Source organism: Protomyctophum bolini (assembly GCF_963924005.1).
Source record: "Protomyctophum bolini genome assembly, chromosome: 15".
NCBI lineage: Eukaryota > Metazoa > Chordata > Actinopteri > Myctophiformes > Myctophidae > Protomyctophum > Protomyctophum bolini.
In genome coordinates, this window is record NC_137876.1 from 36,352,392 (window position 1) to 36,372,006 (window position 19,615).

At 43.0% G+C, this 19,615-nt stretch overlaps 1 protein-coding gene across 2 annotated transcripts in view; it reads left to right on the forward strand.

The window, feature by feature from the left end:
- Positions 1 to 4,195: 4,195 nt before the first annotated feature.
- ddhd1a (DDHD domain containing 1a) overlaps positions 4,196 to 19,615 on the forward strand; it is a 31,209-nt gene continuing 15,789 nt past the window's right edge. Inside the window, exons 1-5 of one of the 2 annotated variants that reach the window (XM_080784780.1) lie at positions 4,196 to 5,611; positions 7,083 to 7,259; positions 12,360 to 12,461; positions 17,209 to 17,337; positions 18,642 to 18,789. In XM_080784780.1, the coding sequence (XP_080640906.1) occupies positions 4,759 to 5,611; positions 7,083 to 7,259; positions 12,360 to 12,461; positions 17,209 to 17,337; positions 18,642 to 18,789 (1,409 nt within the window). In that variant the 5' untranslated portion in view covers positions 4,196 to 4,758. The remainder of the gene's footprint in view (positions 5,612 to 7,082; positions 7,260 to 12,359; positions 12,462 to 17,208; positions 17,338 to 18,641; positions 18,790 to 19,615) is intronic. The other variant, XM_080784781.1, reaches the window with a different exon arrangement.

The window sequence follows — 19,615 nt, forward strand, 5'->3', positions numbered from 1 at the left end:
CACACGCACACACACACACACACACACACACACACACACACACACACACACAAATGAAATGAAATGAAATTCAGGGCTTTATTGGCATGAGAGAACATACGATTACATTGCCAAACACACACACACAAGCACACGCACGCACGTACACACACACACACACACACACACACACACACACACACACACACAGCCATGGTGGCAGCAGTCAGGCAGCCCATCCTAGGTCAGGCTCCGGCGCGGAGGGATGTCAGACCTGTGAATTGTGGGGGGTAGTTGAATCACAATGGAACTGGCAGCCCTGGAGGTCATTAGGGCCAGTAGGACAAGTAAGGCAGCGGCTGCCGTGTGTTGCAGCCAACAGCCCCAATCTCCAACCTGGAACCTGGATCCCAGACAGCTGGAGGGGAGGTGGAGCCGCTGGGCTGACCTGGGCATATTGCAAGGATCGTGGCCCAGACAGAGGCTACCCAGTGCTAGAAGTTACAACCAGAGCTGAGGTGCAGTCCTACCGGTGCCCTGCCTAGACTCCTCCCCTCTGTCATGTCTGCCCAAAACAGCCAGAAACCACCCCCATTACCCCCCCCCCCCCACACACACACACACACACACATCTCCACTACCAAGCCCCCACACCCAAAGACTCTCCTGACCCCACCCATCCCCACTTAACTGCCCTGCTCCGGTTTAATCACCACTGGATGTGGATGGAGGAGGGTGGGGGGAGCCCGGGGTGGAGGAGAAAACCACACATTACATCATGTATTTACTTATCCAGAGTAGCTAGCTAGTGTTGCCCGTGACATGGAGAGTGGAGCTTGGGGTGAAAGGTGAAGGATTCTAGAGTAAATGAGTCATGACCAAACCAAAGGGCTGGAATCTAGGGGCAGGCTCCTTAAGAACCCCTTCTGTACACAATGCAGACAGACAGTGAGTCAGACAGACTGCCACAGACAGACAGACAGACAGACAGACAGACAGACAGACAGACGGCACTCTATCTAATATCTCTGGCCAGGAAAGGAACCGGCCTAAAACATTTCACCTGAATGCACAGCTCATGATTATTACAGACACATTTCTAAACTAATCCTCAGAGAATTTCCAGATGCACACATCTTGCACTCAACAGCATAATGTTACCCAGGAATACAGAGTAAGCCGTTTGTTGAGTATTTGCTATTAATGTAAGCAATTAGGGGATAAGGCTTTTGGGAGCCTGCCAGCTACTGTTTCAAAATCTCCTCTTTCCTCGCGGGTGGAATTTGAACTCTTTAAATTGCTTCACTTCAGTAACAATGCCGTAAACACCTCCCAATCCCTTCTCAACCATCTGCCCATGGTCAACGTCACCTCCGTAACTACTGGTGACATGTTGATCAGCCTTGCGGAATATCCAACCACCCCACTTTCAGCAAGGTATAGTGTGCAGCCCAGCAAGGCCAAACAGACCCTGTGAAGTCAGGCTGCACAGTTCCATGTACCATGAACACAGGGTTGTCTTTTATTGAGAGAAACCCTGCTGTCGTGATGAAGTGAATGGTTGAGGGTAGGGTTAGGAGAAAATAAATAGATAGAATAAGCATAAGGGGAAATAAAGAGAAGGGGTATATGGAAGAGGGAGTGAACTGCAGATAACAGAAATGCATGGACCTCTACTCGTTCATCTCTCCCATGTCCCTTGCCTGTCTGTTAGAGTAGCAGTGGCCCATGCGAAGACATCAAGCACATTCCAAGAGTCGGCCCAATTATGGGCAGATGAGGGGCAGTTCTCTTTGTTTAAGAACAAAGCCAGAAGTGACACAACTGGTCTTTAAACAGAGCTCTCGCAGTCGTGGTGGGGGAGAGGGGTGTGGGGTGGGAGGGGAGGTGACCAGCTGGTTATAAATATCTATTTGGTCAGTTACTGGAAGGAAAATTTGCAGTTTGTTTGTCATCCACTCATCCAGGTGGTGGGCCTGGTGGTTGCAAAACTCCAGAGCAGAGAGAGAGAGAGAGAGAGAGAGACAGACAGAGAGAGAGAGAGAGAGGCCAACCTGTTTGAGTCGAACTGCCAGAAATGAGGAATTTTACTAATTCTTATATGAAAGCCACATGTCATCCTCTAGTGGGAGCCTGCAGAGAGAGAGAGATAGGGAGAGAGATCTTGGCGAGGTTTCATGTCATATTTTACCTAGTCATTATTCTGGTCAGACATGTTAGAAGTTACTGTAATGTGGATTAGTCGTACACTGAGATAATTAATTTCAGGATGATCTACATTGGCTGTCATGTGGCGACCATGTATATTGGACTATTCATGATGAGCTGGCCTGGAGTGCAGCACATTCTCCATACAACAACTCCTGAAGTATCGTAAGGAATTTGAACTTTCAACAACGATTTCCTGAGTTATTATGTTCAGACTGTTCTGTCCCCTACAGAAAAGTTCCCCATTACCCCAAAGTAGCACAGGATTTGAACACTATTATAACGAACGATGGGTTACAATTATAAGGCTGTGAGTGTTATGGGTTGTTAAAGTGTGTTTGGGGGTGACTCAAGTTGTCCCTCCTTAATGGCCATTGTGCAATTGGTTGTTGGTGGCCAGACACAGGAGTTTTTGCCTGCAGAGGGGCGGGACGAGTTTAAAGTTTGATTCCCACTCTGCAGTAAATTAGAACACAGCAGGGTAATGTCTGTTTATTCCAAATACAGCTGCAAGGGCCTCTCTCCTACCCACCCTCCCTCCCTCCATCCCCACAGCCCTCATGACAGCCTCAGTATCACCTGGACCAGAAGTACACACACAAATAGAACCACACAAAACATGCATTATGCAAAATGCATGCACTTGCATAAACAAACAGTCCAGCGAACACACGCACAGCACGGGCATAGTACACACACAGGCACACAGACAAAACACACTCAAGCCAACAAAAAGATGCATGCACAAACACGCGCGCACACACACACACACACACACACACACACACACGCACACACACACACACACACACACACACACAGGGATGCAAACACTGCATTTGAAGACATGCATAACAATAGAGATTGTGGAGTAATTGATTGATGCCTTTTGTGTTCTGTGCACAAATACAAGTTGGTAATTACTTAATCTAATGGTAGGCCTACTTTCACTGTCGATTTGTATTGAACAAAGGATTATTTAAATTGTTGGTCCATAATAAATGAAAAAAATATGCATTGTTAACAGGCACATATAATACTGTAGTGTATAATTGTATACAACATACAATAAATGTACCACGATTACATTATGTGTAGTTGTTTGTTCCCTGTTTAGTGGTGTAAAAGGCTGGGCTACTGCTCCAAAGTTGAAATAAACCATAAGGATTGTAATATTCGTATTTCTAGAGGTGTTGTGTGTAGGCCTATGCTACACTCTGGTGGAGGGTCAAGTGAAGCCTGGCTGCAGTGGCGGAAACTCCGTGGGTTCAGAGGCGCGATTGAACCCCCTGGCATTTTGGCAAAGGCGCGACTGAACCCACTGCATTTTGGCAAAATATATCTATATGCACTGCAGTAAATTATGCACCCACTGACTGTTCACTGAAATGTCCCCTCCCCAGTGGTCATGTTGTCATACACGTAGTCACAAGTGACATACCTTTACGAGGGGTTACAAGATAGGTGTTGGGCTGCCGCGCATGCCGCATTCAAATGCTAATAAGGTGGCTTTTGTTCGAAAAAACAAAACTCGTTTTTTTTCCACCGCTGGGGGGGGGGGGGGGGGGAGGTGCTTGAACCCCCTGCCGTTATAAGAACTTTCCGCCTCTGCCTGGCTGGTTTATACTTAGTCGTACGACGGTATCCACTATCCAGTGCCAAAAATAGCCCTTCTACAAGTTCACCACCTTATACTCTCGCGTAGCATGCAGCCATGCACCGATACGCGCCAGAGCTTGAAGATCTGCTATTCTAGTCGAGTGAAACTTACACACTGGCATACGACGAAGTCTAAACCGGTATTGAAGCCAAGCCAGCCCCTGTCCTGGTCACATTAATAATCAGTATTTGTCTCCATCTAGTGACATAACATGAACAATGCATTTGACGACCGTCAGTGGCTGCGGGGACGCGCCTTCCTTGCGTCATGATGCTCTGGTAGTTTCTACGTGCGCGCTCACGGGGGAATCCTGTGATCTTGTGCGTCAGCTGTCAAATGATGCACACACACTCACACTCTTCTGCTATCGTCTCCTCTCCGGCAAGCCGTGTAGACACGGAACTAACGGAATAGAGGTTGTACCAGGACAGGACAGGAGAGAGGAGGGAATGGAAACTAGCACGACCTTTATCCAGCTCGCTCCATGACCGCTGCGAGGTGTCAGTACTGTTGCCGTGTTGTTGTCATCAGGTGGAGGAGAGCCGCAGTACCGAAGCACGCACAGGTTTCCTGGTGGCTGGAACGCCAGGGTCTTTAGCCAAGGCTAACCGTAGCCGTTAGCAAGAACGGTTTTCAATGAATTAATTGTTGCCACCCAAACGTAGCGTCGGCGGCTAACTTGCTAACATAAAGCTATTGCACATGTATGCGTCGCGAGGAGAGGGGAGCGTGCCCTGTGTGGATTCTGTGGAACTGGTTCTGTGTATTGATTCGAGCCCTGGCTGGCCAGGCTAGCATGACGGGCTTCTGACGCTGCGTAGATCAGTACGGTAGGTAGCCACACGGGGCTTGCTTGGCTCAGGTGATAGAAGAACATTTGGGTCGCAGATCAGATTCATGCTCAAATAGATATGAGCAGCAGTTTCTCAAACGACGCCTCCGTCATAAGCTCTGACAACAACAGGGGTTCGTCGGTCACGGTCAGCAGCAACAACAACAAGGACTGGGACTTGAGGAACCACGATGGGTTCTTGTTCTGTTACGAAAAGGCCATGGGAGAGACTATGCAGGCAGGGATGCCCTCCGTCCAGTCGGGACTGGACGGGCACCTGCCCTTACTCCATGGCCGACACAGCACCCCTCCCAACGGGTTGATGCTCGGCCTGGACGAGGCGTACACGTCAGGGTGTCACAGCCGGAGTGCAACCTACCTCGACGACACCACCGGTCCTCTGGACTACAGCCCAGACGACGGGAATAACTCCGGCCCGCTGTTCGAGAGCAGAAAGAGGACGAGGTCCGCTGGTTCAAGAAACCGCTATAATGAAGTGGTCACAGAACTCGGTGCTGAGGAAGTGCGGTGGTTTTACAAAGAGGACAAGAAAACGTGGAAGCCCTTTGTCGGACACGACTCCCTGAAAATTGAGCTCATGTTTCGTAAATTCTGTGAGCTCAACCCCATCATTGCCAAGCATCCAGGTACTGCAGCAGACTCGGACGCATGTAGTGGAGAGGAAGAGCATGCAAATGGAACGGAAAGAAAAGGCCTTAATGGTTTGGAGAGAACTGAATCGGTGCCTGTGGAGACGAGAACTAGTAGTGGGCATGGTAGTCGTGGTGGGTCCCTGGACTCATCATCGGCTGTCTCTTCAGAAGAGAGAGACCTTGATGGAATCAAAATCGATGTAGACCGTGTGTGTGTAAGGGGAGGGCTGTACGAGGTGGATGTCAGAGAAAGCGAATGCTATCCTGTTTATTGGAATCGTAAGTATCAAAAAGCTCCTATTGCCAACTGCCAGTTTATGGCAGATGTTGACAGAATCGTTTCTATAATCTCCCAGTCTAATTCCAGCAGTGTACATGTTTTCACCAATGAGATGGCTCCACAGCATAGCTAGAGATTACAAACACACTCACTCACTCATGTATCCATTAATTCACTCTAACATCAGTCACTGCACCTGACTGTGTCCATAATGTAGGACATGCCATGAATATTGAATAACATTTAACTTTTGTACCTTACTACCTTTTCACTGTTGCTTTTATCCAGAGTGGTTTACAATGAGTTCAGGGCAGTGTTCGTCTTGCTCAGGTAACACTTAATCTGGACACATGGCTCAGATGTAGAGTCAGACGAAATGCAAAATTTGTCTACTTGTCATCCTAGTCACTTTTAGTACAGCACTCACCCTATTGGTTGACCATAGTTCATGGCTCACACTCATATATTTCACTTTGTATGAATACCTAAATTGTAATAGACTTTTCTGTTATCGGACAGTCAAATAACTACTGGGCCACCGTGGTATGCATTTGATGTAGAATACTGCATCTTGGCTAGCACTACATTATTCATACTGGTTTTTGAAGATGTCTACAGTACATGTATGAATTAGTAATTTGTAAAAAATGGCCCACTGGCCCCTCTTCTAAACATCGACCCAGTCTGGCCATTAATTCTATTGAGCTCAGCTGAGACATGATGCTAACTAATTCACAGAGATTTCCAAGAAAAAGCAGCCAAAATGAAAGGGGCACTGATCATGCTGTTTACTATAGATTTAGTGTCTTGGAGATTTCGACCTCCCTAGGGGATCTATCATGATGGGACTGAGCTGTTTTTGAAAGTAATACCAAATGATAAGACAAACAATTATTTTACTGGTTTGTGTTTCTGGTCAAGTAGCTATATACAGGTAGATGTAAAGGTAGAACTTTCTCTTGAGTCAATACTTGACTTGTATTACTACTATAGCAGTAATGTGTAACCGTTAATAGTAAACACTCACTTATCTGAGGCCCCATCTTCTCTGACCAGACGTCATTCGGCAACGTAACATACCGGTACATTGATAAATGATTGTCTATGTACATGAAAGCTAGGGTAAGTGATATTCTTGGCTCAAAACTTGGCTCAAAACATTTGAGTGTTTGTTCAGTAACAGGGGTCTCTCCAGCTTTTCAATTTTAGCCAATTATAATGGATTGCATTTTTATAGGGCTTTTCTATGCACTACATGCTTATTCAAAGCACTTTACAATGGTCCATTCATACATTGGGAGGTGAAGCAGCAATTTGATAGTGTTCCAGTTCTAATTTGGACTGCTAATTTCTTTATCATTAAATCTAATTTCACTTGTTTATCATGCAATAAGTCCTAAATATTTGCTGTTCATTTAATAGCCTGGTTGCCTGATTGTTCCTCTTGTCTGCCTATTCTCTGTTCTACAGAGCAGGACAGTATTCCAGTGATGAGGGGGCAGTGGTTCATCGATGGCACCTGGCTCCCATTGGATGAGGAGGAGAGTGACCTCATCGAGCTGGAGCATCTGAGCCGTTTCCGTGGGCAACAAATGCAAGACACCTTTGAGTCTGACGTGGTTGCTAAAACTGTTGATAGCAAAGAAGGTAAGAGCCATGGGAGACAGGGGCTTGAGTAATAAGAATCATATTACTAATTGGTTAATTGCTAGACTGTATAGCAGAAAACTACCTGATGTCAATTATTTAATACAGTTAAACTATAAAATACCTGCTCTTTATATAAGAAGAATATAAATTGTTTCACTTTAGTCACACTTTAACTTTGTTACAGTTTGACTTGATTTAAAAATGAATGGAGGAAGCATTGCAGTGAATGCAGATGCTAATTCTCTTTCATACAACAATTTCTTGCCAATCCATGTTAGTGGATTAACTAACATGGATTACCGATATTAGTAATCCAGCCAGGTAGCCTCTCCTTAAGGAAGCATATATGGACTGAAAATTTAGGAATATCAACGTGTGTCAAGTGTTCCCTAACAGATCCATTTTGTACTCCGTTAAATGGACACTCAGGATTCTGCTGTATGTAATGTAGTCCAGTGAGTTGAAATAAAGCAATGTCATTGTTATAGAGTCCTTGGTCAACCTGCTTGAGAATGAAAAAACGTTGTGGAAATAACTTGCGACGATACATTCATTGTAACAGGAAATTAATGCAGCAAGTATTTGTATTGTGCGTGTGCACATTTCATTGTCCGCCTCACAAAAAAGGGTGTGGCACTGTAAGTCTTTGTGTAGCAGGGTTGATTCTGGCACAGTGTAGCTGATTGTAGCCCTTCAAATGTAAAAGAAGAAGCAGTCAGCAGTCTTCTGAAAGTAGTTATATTTGCAGCCTCTTGAGAAGGCCTTCTTTAGTGATTCATGTGTGAGTTTGTGAAAATGAGGCAGATATGTACGATAGACATACTGTAGAGATTGGTGTGTTAAAGAAGACTTTGCCTACATGATGGCAAGAGAAAGTAAATGTTTGAGTGAGGAACATAAAAGTGCCAAAGGGAAGGTAAATTAGAAGGTGTGCGTGTGTAGATGCATCTGTCATATACAGTATAATAGTATGATGCCTGCAAAGTCCCACATTTGAATAACCCACCCTTAAATTAAATAAATAACAGGCTGTTTTTAAATTGTGCCTATACCCTGAGTTCTGGATAAGCCTACCTGCAGTCTCCCATTTGATTGTCTGACTGCATTCCAAAATGTGCATGCCATGGGTAAGCAACACGGCCTGGCAGGGATTTGCACTCCTGGGAGCACATTTTTCTAGTTTATATATAAACTTTATATTTTTTCTTTTCAAATTTGTAACGTTTTTGTTCGTTTCATTAGATAATTATGCACATTGTTGATAAAGCTGTTAATTATATGGTATAATTAAAAACATCACATGTATTTTGAGTGCAGTACCCTTAATGCCTTTTTAAATGAAGCCAAGAGCAGAGCAGAGTAGACCGGCTTCAGTAGGTTGGCCAGTCGCTCCTGCATTATGGCCCTTCATGTTATGTACTCACAGCTGCTCTCCCTTGGGGCAGAGACACCTCCCTCACACCGGATCACATGAGCACTGCAGTCAGATGGAGAGGTCAGCACCATTTTATTTTTTAAGAGAGCGCACACACACAGATTGTAAAGGCGTGAGGCACACATATGCAGACACAAACACTGAGTCACACACTACAGGAAATATGCTTGGCCTGCAGAGCATTTGAAATATGTTGCAAAGTCATGCCAATGGTCTGTGGGCTGCGTCACATTTTCATAAAAGGCCATCTCCAAATAATCAACAACACTTGTCCTTGTCCACGACTCTACACTGTAAAATCATGGGTGCTAAATTAAACCTTGGCCTGCCCGTTCACCAAGTCAGCATAATGCTCAGGCGCACCTGCTGCTACAACATTGTCATTCATCTTAACAGAACTGATGTAATTAAGGCAAATACAAGGCTGAAATATTGGTACAATTCTGTATTTATATATTTAGTGATTCTTGGTAATGGTACATGAACCGACAGAGTAACATTAGTCAGTGCAGCATATCTTGTGAAGAGCGAAGACACTTGACTTATAGAGTACGTTGAGTTATATCACGTCCATCGACATCAAATGGATGATATATCAAACCGCACTTCTGCAATACTGAAGTAACCCCCCCCCCCCCCCTATGTCTTTCTCTCTGTTCCTCTCTGTCGCTCTCTCTGGCTTTCCTTCCTCTCCCCTCTATATGCCTCAGCAGCCACTTTAGATCTAAAAGCTTAATGAGGCAGAAGGCATATGGCAGGCCAGGCATGCTATGCATTATGCGGGTATAACATCACCGTAATGGAGGAAATTCTTGGGGGAGATGAGCACTAGCATAGCCTGTCTCCTGACGATCCAAGATTACTTATTTTCAGACTGTTAAAGATTCTGGAAAACGCAAGGAAGGAGTGACGGTCAAGGCACTAAAGACAAATACTGCCATTATATTGTATACAGATTTTTCCTTACATGAGAAATAACACCAGTTTAAGTATTAGTGATCGTTGTATTCTAGTAGGTATTTCACCCTCCATGTATTAGCATCAACATCAACTTTCACAGCTGTTTCGTTCTAACTTGAAATGTTAATTGGTCTTTATACTGTAGGTGTGTCTTCACCAGCACTTGGACATTTTGGCTTTTACATTTGGACTTGTGATGGTGTCTTCTAACTAAGTTCCTCATCAGAAAATGTCCACCTATATTTGCCCCCAATTATTATTGTTTGCTAGTTCCTTTGAAGACCAACTGCTACAATTTTAGAGAAATGCCAACCATCGCCAAAGATGTTGGTTGAGAAGCTTTCACAGTGTTTTACTGGCCATTCTCTTTGAGCAGAAGTGGAAATGTCCCCTCTTTGTATTCCAGCATTGTTAACTGTTCGCTCAAAGGCCTTTGTTTAGTGACAAACATGTAGTGTGAGATTGAACAGTGTTACACTTGTGCACACACACACACACACACACACACACACACACACACACACACACACACACACACGTGCGTGCGTGCAAACTGTCACTAAATAAATTGTAGTCTTTGTAGTCTCTCTAATTGGAATATTAGTGAATGTAATTATTGCACATGTAATTACAACAATTGAATAATCAGAGCACATTTTAATTCTCTGAAGGCCAAAGAATCTCTATGGAACATAAAACACTGTGGCTACATCTATATGCATGTGCATTCATTCCTGATCCTGAATGTGAGAATCTGAATCTATCTATGGTGCACCCGAAGCAGCATGAGACTTTGCATGTAACATTTTGCTGCCGAGAGCAGCGTGACCCTGAGGCGTGTGTTGCGTTTCGTGAGGGCAAAACACTGCAGCACCCTGTGGCCAAGCAGGCAGGCACATTGTCATCTGTCACATACTGTATGGCATGCAACACGGCAGCAGATGGGGGGAATGGAGTTAACCAGGGCTCACCTCCAATCCTGTGACAGATATGGCAAGCCAAACTGGTTATTTATTCTTTCAGTATTGCTACACTCGAGTAATATACAACTTCATATTTATCTGACACAGCACATTTATTGTGGAACCTGGTATCGCTGTTGATGAGAACGATGTTTCACAAGCCCCATAAATCAGGCTCCAACTCTGATTGCTAATGGGAACATGACTCCATTGATCATGGTTCAACTGGCTTGATCTGACTTCAGGACGACCACACCAGTATAGACTGTAGGTTAAACCAGAAACGGTGCTAGAAATACACTGCAAGATAGCTAGAGGCTTCCACACTGATGAGTGACCGTTTCTCTGTTATCCAAATGATGGGACATAGTAATGAGGATTTTGCTAACTTAGATAATGGGTACATTTTTACCCCTGAGTTAAATTGGGTATTGCAGATAGTTGATGGCCTGGCTGTCAGGGTTAAGCTTGTTTATGGCTCGGTTCAACCGACTGTGTGTTCTTCCACCCAAGAGGGATCTCATCGATGTTTCCACTGTAGGCATACTTATTACTTACCAACACTGCTCTCAGCATCTCCTTGTCTGCTTCGTGCCACTGCTGACATTTGCATGTCTGATGTCGATGCAATCCTTGAGGGAATCAATCGGTCATTTTGAGCTGTACTCATTCGGAGTGAGGTTTCTTTTAATTTGATTGTCAAATGCCAGGCCCCAGTTCCCCAATCATATACTGTCTGAGTCTGACAATGCATGTTTTGAAAAATGTTCAGTCTACAGTTTATAATTAAAATAGAACATGGTAAATTTTGTCAATGCAAGACATGGTACTATAGTATTATAGTATGTGACATCTGCCTATTTAGATATTTCACCCTGGCCTGAATTCATGAAAAATGTACTTCTGAAACGTGTTCAGTCAGTATTGCAAATCTGCACAGGATCTTCTCTAGCGTCATTAGTCAAATATAATTTCCAAGTAAGGATTTTAAAACAAATACCATAGTTAATTAACATACTGGACTGTGAGGAGCGCACCTTTCTCATTTGTACTCTGGCCTGCCCTGTATACAACAAAGAAATTATTTAAGAATTTACACATACTATTGAGTTAGCTATTCTTTTTTACAGGTCTTGAAATTGTCACACCAGTATGTATTGTATTCTTGCTACTTTGATAGCTTTCCTGCATTTTAAAGTGGTTTGTAGTTTCCAGTAACTGACTCTCATTCCTGGAAGCTTGTTTATCTATTCATAAATTAAAATGTTTGTTTCTTTTAATTTAATAAGCCTTTTTTGTTATTGCCTTAAGTATTATCAGTATCACATACCCTACTTTAAGTAAAGTATTTATACATTTACCTAATGTTCCACAAATTAAAGGCAGTATTAGGAAATGCAATAAGTATAATCCAGACGCTACCTCAGTCATCATCTGCATATTTCATCACTGACATATTTCAAGTAGCGTTGCATTTTGGGTGTCTTACTTCATCTTCATCTTAATGCTAGACTAAAATTAAGGCCTTGTCTTAACATTATCTGTAACAGCATCCTGTTCTAATTATCTAAAGCCACCACCTTTTGTCCATGTTGCTGGACGTTCTCAGTGTCCAAGACCTTGAGTTACCCGATAGCAGCGCTACTTGATCGATGGCTCTGTCCAAAGTGATGACATTGGTAGCCTCTGTGACTGACGCCACAGGCATTCCCATTATACTCACTGTCTATTGGTTGTTAGTTCTCTCCCACCTGCCCCCTTTCTACCTCCCCTTTCTGTTCAAATGGAGTGGATATCAGACGAGTGCTAGAACAACATGTCACAAGCGCAAACGCTGTCAAGGTACTGTAAAACGCCAACATTTATTTTCTTTTGCTATTGTACTGTTGCTGCAGTATATTAGATCTGCGCACAGCCTTTTCTCCCTGTAGATTTTAGCTCTGCGTGGAACTAGATCCTCTTCCTGTGGCTCATACCTAGCACAATCCATTTAGAAGTAGACCTGGGCCCAGTGAGACGTGGTTCTGTTAGATCTGGATCTAGACCACTACCCCATACCATTGTCGCCAAACTGGGCCTAGCTGCTTGAAATACTCCCTCTGTGCTGTGGCTTACTGTTGCTGCTATTATTGCAACCGGCACACACAAAAAACAGCATGACATGTCTCTTCAAGGACATGTATGGTGAGGGGAAGTCAATCACTTCTAAACCCTTAAACACACCTCAAATAAATTGATCTGAGCTAAATAATCTGGTTCTCCTAAAAGTCTCCCTATTTTACCCATCTTATTCTCTCCAACCCCAGCCCGCCTTCTTTGTCTGTCCATTCTTCCCTTGTTTCGCAGTTTGACCGTGTCTTTAATGAACCGTTATCAACAGCTCCTTCTCTGTGAGCAGTGAACAAAGCTCTCTGTTGAGAGGCAAACGGAGGCGGTGAGCAAAACAGAGAAGCCTTTGTAGCCCCTGTTGCACCCTGACACGTTGCGCCGTGTAGAATCGGCATCTTTGAGGTCTAGCAACTGTCCCAGTTCTGGGTGCGCTAGACCTCATCAAAATGGTCAGAGCGTGGTTACAGAGGCCCATTGACCTAGCATCAACAACAGACTCCTGCACAAGCATGTACAAGATACATTTTGGGGTGATTCTCATACATTCTATGCGCCATTCTTTCTTTAAAATTGAAACTGAAAATGTCTATTAGGTGCCACTGACATTAGTGTACTACTGTACTTCATCCAATCTGACATTTATGTGGAAAACAGTATTTGATAGGTCTTTTCGAGAAAAAAAAAGAAAAAACCCCACAAGAAGTCTCAGCAGTAGCCCTAACAATAGCCAGTTTCAGCTCAGCGCATTTGTAAATAATGGGTAACGTCCTAGTGATAAATCCCCTGTTCTCCTCAGCCTTGTTCTATCTCCCCTATTCCACTTCCCCATTTCACCTTGGTTTTGCCAACTCCTCACATCTCATATCCCTTCCCACTCCCATACTGTACTTCCTCCACTTTGTGCCTCCCTTTCTCTCTGCCAGACTCTTTCTCTCTCTCTCTTCATATCTCCCCTGCCTGTACGTATGCCCCTCTGTTGTTCTTAGGCCAGGGCCGGAGTGTTAGAGAGAGAGATGCCTGCGTCTTTTACTGCCAGATCGAATCACACATTTCTTTTGATCCATTTCCCTCCTGTCCACTCTTCACTTCCTCTAACAGCTCTCCACCGCTTCCTTGCACTGTAAAATGGGAAGTGTTTTTGTACTGTACAGCCCCCTTGGCATCACTCCATCTTATTGGATACATGTTCCACCAACCTTCAACTCAACATTCATTATTCATATGTTTGGCCAACTGGATAAGCTTCAAGAACAACCCCCAACATACACCTAACTTAAATATGTTATATGTTTTAAAGACGACCTGTTTTACAGTGGACTCTCAACAATGGGCATAGCTCATCAGTTTGAAGTGGCTTTGTTTGATCATCCATTTTCATGATCATCCATTTTCCTCACAAGACAACAAAGTGGACAGGTGTTACCGTGGTGTTGTATGACTGCTGTCGTTTCCCATCTCCTGTCTTCATGTGTATGCGATATGTGCATGAAGGAGGGTAGGTGAGGAAAGGAGGCCACTTTAATACTGATTGAGACTCATCCCAAACTGAGTGGTGAGAGGTGCTTTTCTTCTCCTCCGAAGCCACCCCCCTGCTGCTACTGGTATAGAATAGTACCAATGTGTGCTGTGTGGTGGTAGATGATGTTTATAAGCATGTGACAAATTTTGTTCTCAACCGGTTTTCCGGTTGAGAAACTGCAGTGATAAATGAGAAATGTGTGACGTGTGAGGAATCTTTCCCCGCAGGTTTCTCCAGTGTAATGGCTGTCGGAATGGCATTGTCGTGTTTTCTGTATTTTCTCTGACCAAATGTAGCATTTTGATCCTAAATCATTCCAAATGTGGAGATGTCCCCAGCATTCAAAGTTATTTGCAAGGATATCTGCACAAGCTGTTGCATTTAGATGTAATCTTGACATGATCAAAGGAAATAAGAGCGGTAGAAGGATGCACATCTGTATCATTTAACACTATATGACCAAAAGTCAGTGGATACCATTTCTAATTGATGGTGTTAATTATCGAGAAGTAGAAAAAAATGGAATCCCGTGAACTTACAGCATTTTATTGAGCAACGTTTCGGTCGTTCAGACCTTCATCAGGTATGAGCTGTTAATTCTCACCTATGGTGGCAGCGTAAAGTCTGTTGCATCTCAGATCCGAGTCGTGCATTTGCATTCAGATATAACCCCACCGGTTAATGTCTGGATAACATCCAGGTTACAATGCATGTGTGAAAGGCAATATATTTAATTCCCCTTTAGTCCAGTGAATGATAATCGGCTGAAGATCATTAAAGTCTGACAATTGATTTTGGGCGTTTAAGCCTGTATCGCCTTTGGAGTTCCAATTAATACCAAACCAATTCCATCTCTGTACGGGGGAGTGAAGGGCACAGATTTCAGATTTTATTGAAGGGATCGCCCAAGCCCACAGGGAGATTGTCATTCTGTGACTGGAAACAGCCTTCTGCCAAAACAAAGCACACAATTGTCAAGAATGTCATTAGCATTAAGCATTCAATTCACAGGAACTAAGGGTACTAATTACAATTAGAAACATAAATTAGAAGGGGTGTCCACTGCCTGATAGTTAATATTAAAATTATACTTTTTTTAAAATGATACGTGGTCTGAGAGGTAGTATCTGGTGAGGTAGGTGACATAGTTTTGTTGGTCAGTGATGGTCACAAATTATTTCGACCAGTATTTCGCATGCACAAAATAGATTTTTTTTTATCTACATTTTATTATTTTTCTTTCTACAATATTTCCCAAAGCTTCAAGCTAACACAAAGATCCCCCCCCCCCCCCCCCCCTCACCGTGCTTTAGTTTTTTCATGTTATCCCCTGATTGATTCAGAACAGTACAAGGAACCGTACTCGATGTCAAAGGCTCCTGGTCACCTATTGTACTGTCCTGCGAGGGACAGTGAGGACAAGCTACGGGGACAAGAGATCCTCTCAAGTCAACCACTTTCATTTATTATGTTTTTCTTTTTCTTTTAGTATGAAATAGTGTCTCCTCTCCAGCCATACCTCTGCTCTTATTTGCCCTTGTTGCTGAGTCCCATCAGGCAATTTACATGTTTAACTAGTTTAATGTGGCACTAGCACTACATCTCAAAGTACTGCGCTAGTGCCATGCACTAGGTCTGCAACTATTTACTAATTAATTTATTAGCGATTATTTTATCGATTACTTTATCAGATAATCAAATAATCTTGAAACACCTTCTTATAATAACAAAAAAGAAAATGTATATAATATGAATCAATGCAAATACATTTGAATATATCGATTTGACTAAATCCATTAATGTTATTAACCACTTAAGCCCTATACGCCACGGTATCGCACAAAAATAGGCAACATTATGTTGTAACGCATTGTGAGCTTGCCTGCTTTTTTCTGTATTTTGGATTTATTTTTTAGTTTAATTTTTTTATAGATTAAATCCTTTGAACTGCTGCATCCCTCTGGCACTACAAAATACTGTGCCATGCTTCTACACTGACAATGCCCAAGCAATGATGGACAAGCAAGAGCTGAAATATGCTGATGTGATGTTACCGTGTGATGTGTTTTATTTCTGATGATGATCAATGCAGATCAATGCTCCCATCTGTATTTGATCGAGCGTCCCCAGGCTAGATAGATGTTAAGATTTCACTATGTTGTATTTGATTCAGAATTATATATAGTTTACGTTTACAGTTTTTTAATGTGTTCTTTCTCTCTACTTTCACATGGCCTCATTTGTTAAAGGAACGATCACACAGAGACGCATTGCTAGCAACACTTTTTTAGTGGCAGCTTATAGACGCACATAAAGGTTCAAATATCGTGAACTTTTCTGTGCTATGTGGCATGGAATCGCTCCATTCCTTCCTGTTTTGATGTCGGTATGTGGTAGAAACGGTGGGACAATGACTAATGCAGACTAGCCCTGTCACAAAATGATATACCGGTAATCGCCTAATCACAATTATTTGAGATAATCGCTTTTTTTCAGCTTTTCTTTTTGCATAATCGAAGTTTAATATCTTTTCAAACATTAAAAAAAATAGTCAAAATAACAAATCCAGTATTCATGTTTTTTCTTTAGTTTTTTTTCTTTCTTTCTCTTTTTGTACCGGTATAAAGTTATTAAATGATGTAAGTTATTTGTCAAACAACCCTAGGTAGGAATGGTGGGACAATTGCTATTGCAGACAGAATGTTTATATTATACTCAAAACTTTAATCAATTTTGTCACCGTGATTTGTTATTTCATCACCCGGTTACGCATGCACGCCTGCTCCACAGGCGCTCAATGCTGTTTTGACTAATGCAGTGTTTTGCCATGGTGTTTTTGAAGCGTCTGCGCCTGTAATGACGCATCTCGGTGTGATCACTCCTTAACTAGCTCCCTCACCTATTCCCTGAAACATCCATCTCTTATCTCCATTTACCAATCTGTTCTCCCCTCCCCCGCAGCTGTCCACAGTCTGAAGCTGAGTCGGACCCATATCGACTGGCACAGTGTGGATGAGGTCTATCTCTACAGCGATGCCACCACTTCCAAAATTGCACGCACGGTCACTCAGAAACTGGGCTTTTCCAAAGGTCAGTCAATTGCAACTATCACCATTCTCGGCAAAGAGCACCCTCCCAGAGTAAACTATATGATACGAGTCTGAGATTAGGTGATGAATATAGCATGTTTGATTAGTCATAAGGTGTAGTTGCACTTATATCTGTGCAAATTCAATGTTATCGTTTTCAGCGATAGGATGAAGTGAGAATTTACTCACAAGAATCCACTGCAGCCTACTGCCCATCTGGCATTTTAAGCCTGGCTCAAACAAAACGTATAGAAAAGACTGCATTTACAATTTGACAACTTAGGTCTGAGTTGAATTAATCTTTCTATATAAAATGGATTACTCTGTATCTCTCTACAATCTGCTGCAGCCTATTTTCGCTCTCCCATAGCTCCCAGATTACAAGGAGAATCTGGCTTTGGTTATCTCAATCTTCCCTGACAAACAAATCTCCTTACTGCCATCCAGACAGTAGCAAATCCCATTGGCCCCTGATGCTTTGGCATGCAGCACATGACTTTAGTGACAAGAGACATGTGGCCATGTGTTCAGCCCTCTAGGCACAGCAGGGCTGCTACTCTTCTGCAATCTCAGCCACACGGGAGGAGGCCTACAGTTGTAGTCTCAGCTACTGAGTCGTACTGACCCCTTTGGGGTCAGCCTAATATTGTTTGCGGTTTACATGTTGTCTGAATAAATGTTACGTTCCAGAGATCTATGGGATGCACATGCAGATTAGACACATCAAAGGACCGGCATGCAGAAACAACGGTCGAACATGCGCTGCTCCGTGCTTTCGGTTAGGGTTAGGTTAGGGTTTGAGGTAGGTTGTCGGTCTAATGACAGTCGGACCAATATTATGTCTAAACTAAAGCCTGTACCCTGGATGGTCGAGCTCTAGCACCAATGGGAAAAAAGTGTAACACAGAAACCTGTGGCCTATAGAATGATGTTACCATAGGTTGCTGTTTGATGACGTTGCGTAGAGTGGTCCTAATGGGCAAAAGAGGTGGCTGAAATATGCCTGAATAATGTGCCTGCCCTGAACGTTTTATATTAACTGTACAATATGTGAAGACATTGAGGGCGGGATAATAAGTTTAGTCCCAAGGCAGAGTACTTATGAATAGTCTGGAGGAAGTTGGGAGGCAAGTGGAGTGCCGGTCCTAGCAAACAGACACCAAGTCGGCCCTATTCTGATTCTGGTAGTGGGATACTAGTCATCGGTCTCTGTATACAATATATCTAAAAATGGATTGTATCACCAAAGACATAACCATCTTGAAGTAGAGGTCTTAAGTTTTCCTTCTCACAATGGTCCCCCAGCCTCCAGCAGTGGAACACGGCTGCATCGAGGCTACGTGGAGGAGGCCTCCCTGGAGGACAGACCCCCTCAGACAACACACATTGTCTTTGTGGTACACGGCATTGGGCAGAAGATGGACCAAGGTCGCATCATCAAGAACACTGGCATGTGAGTCTACAGTCCCCCACTTCATTCAACCTTTTGTCACAGTCGCAGCTGACATACGTACTTCTGTTTCAACTTAGTAAGGGTATACATTTGTCCTCCAGCATTAAAGGGATTGTGAAAAAAAGGGTTTTGTAATTTTTCTTAAAAAATAAATAATCTATTATTGATTTATGATCGTACATTACATAGTATAATATACTATAGCATGATTGCCCTGCCATTTTACCAGCATGTTTACACCTGGACCACATACGATCATTCTAGGCCATTACAACCACACTAAAAATGGACTTTCTAAGGAATGTAACTATAACGTATTAGTGTGCTACTGATTGATAGGCTATACAGGAACACATGATAAACTCATGACCTGAGCGCTAAGCCTGTAATGACAATTTTCTTTTTCACTCTCAATTCCTCTGTCGGTTTCTGTTACGACTCACCGAGTCTAGGACGGTTAAGAAGGCAAGGTGGTAAAATGCCAAAGTTGTTTTATTGCTTATTTCAGTGGCATACAAAATATGATGAAACAATATATATATTTACAGGTATGTATTCAATATGAATTACTATACATTTTCAAACAGGGATGACACACGGAGCAACTAAGGGAAATAATCAAAAGCATACTAAAACTAACCTCTTGAGTTTTAGACACACTAACCTAACAACCGAAAATAAAGTGACAACAGTGCCCTACCATTGCCTACTCTAATCTAACAAACTGTACAAAAAGCAGGCTTCCGTGGCCTGGTGCTCAGAACATATAAATACTACTGGTGACACAATAACCTCACGCATAGCAACTCTTGCTATGCGATGGTTC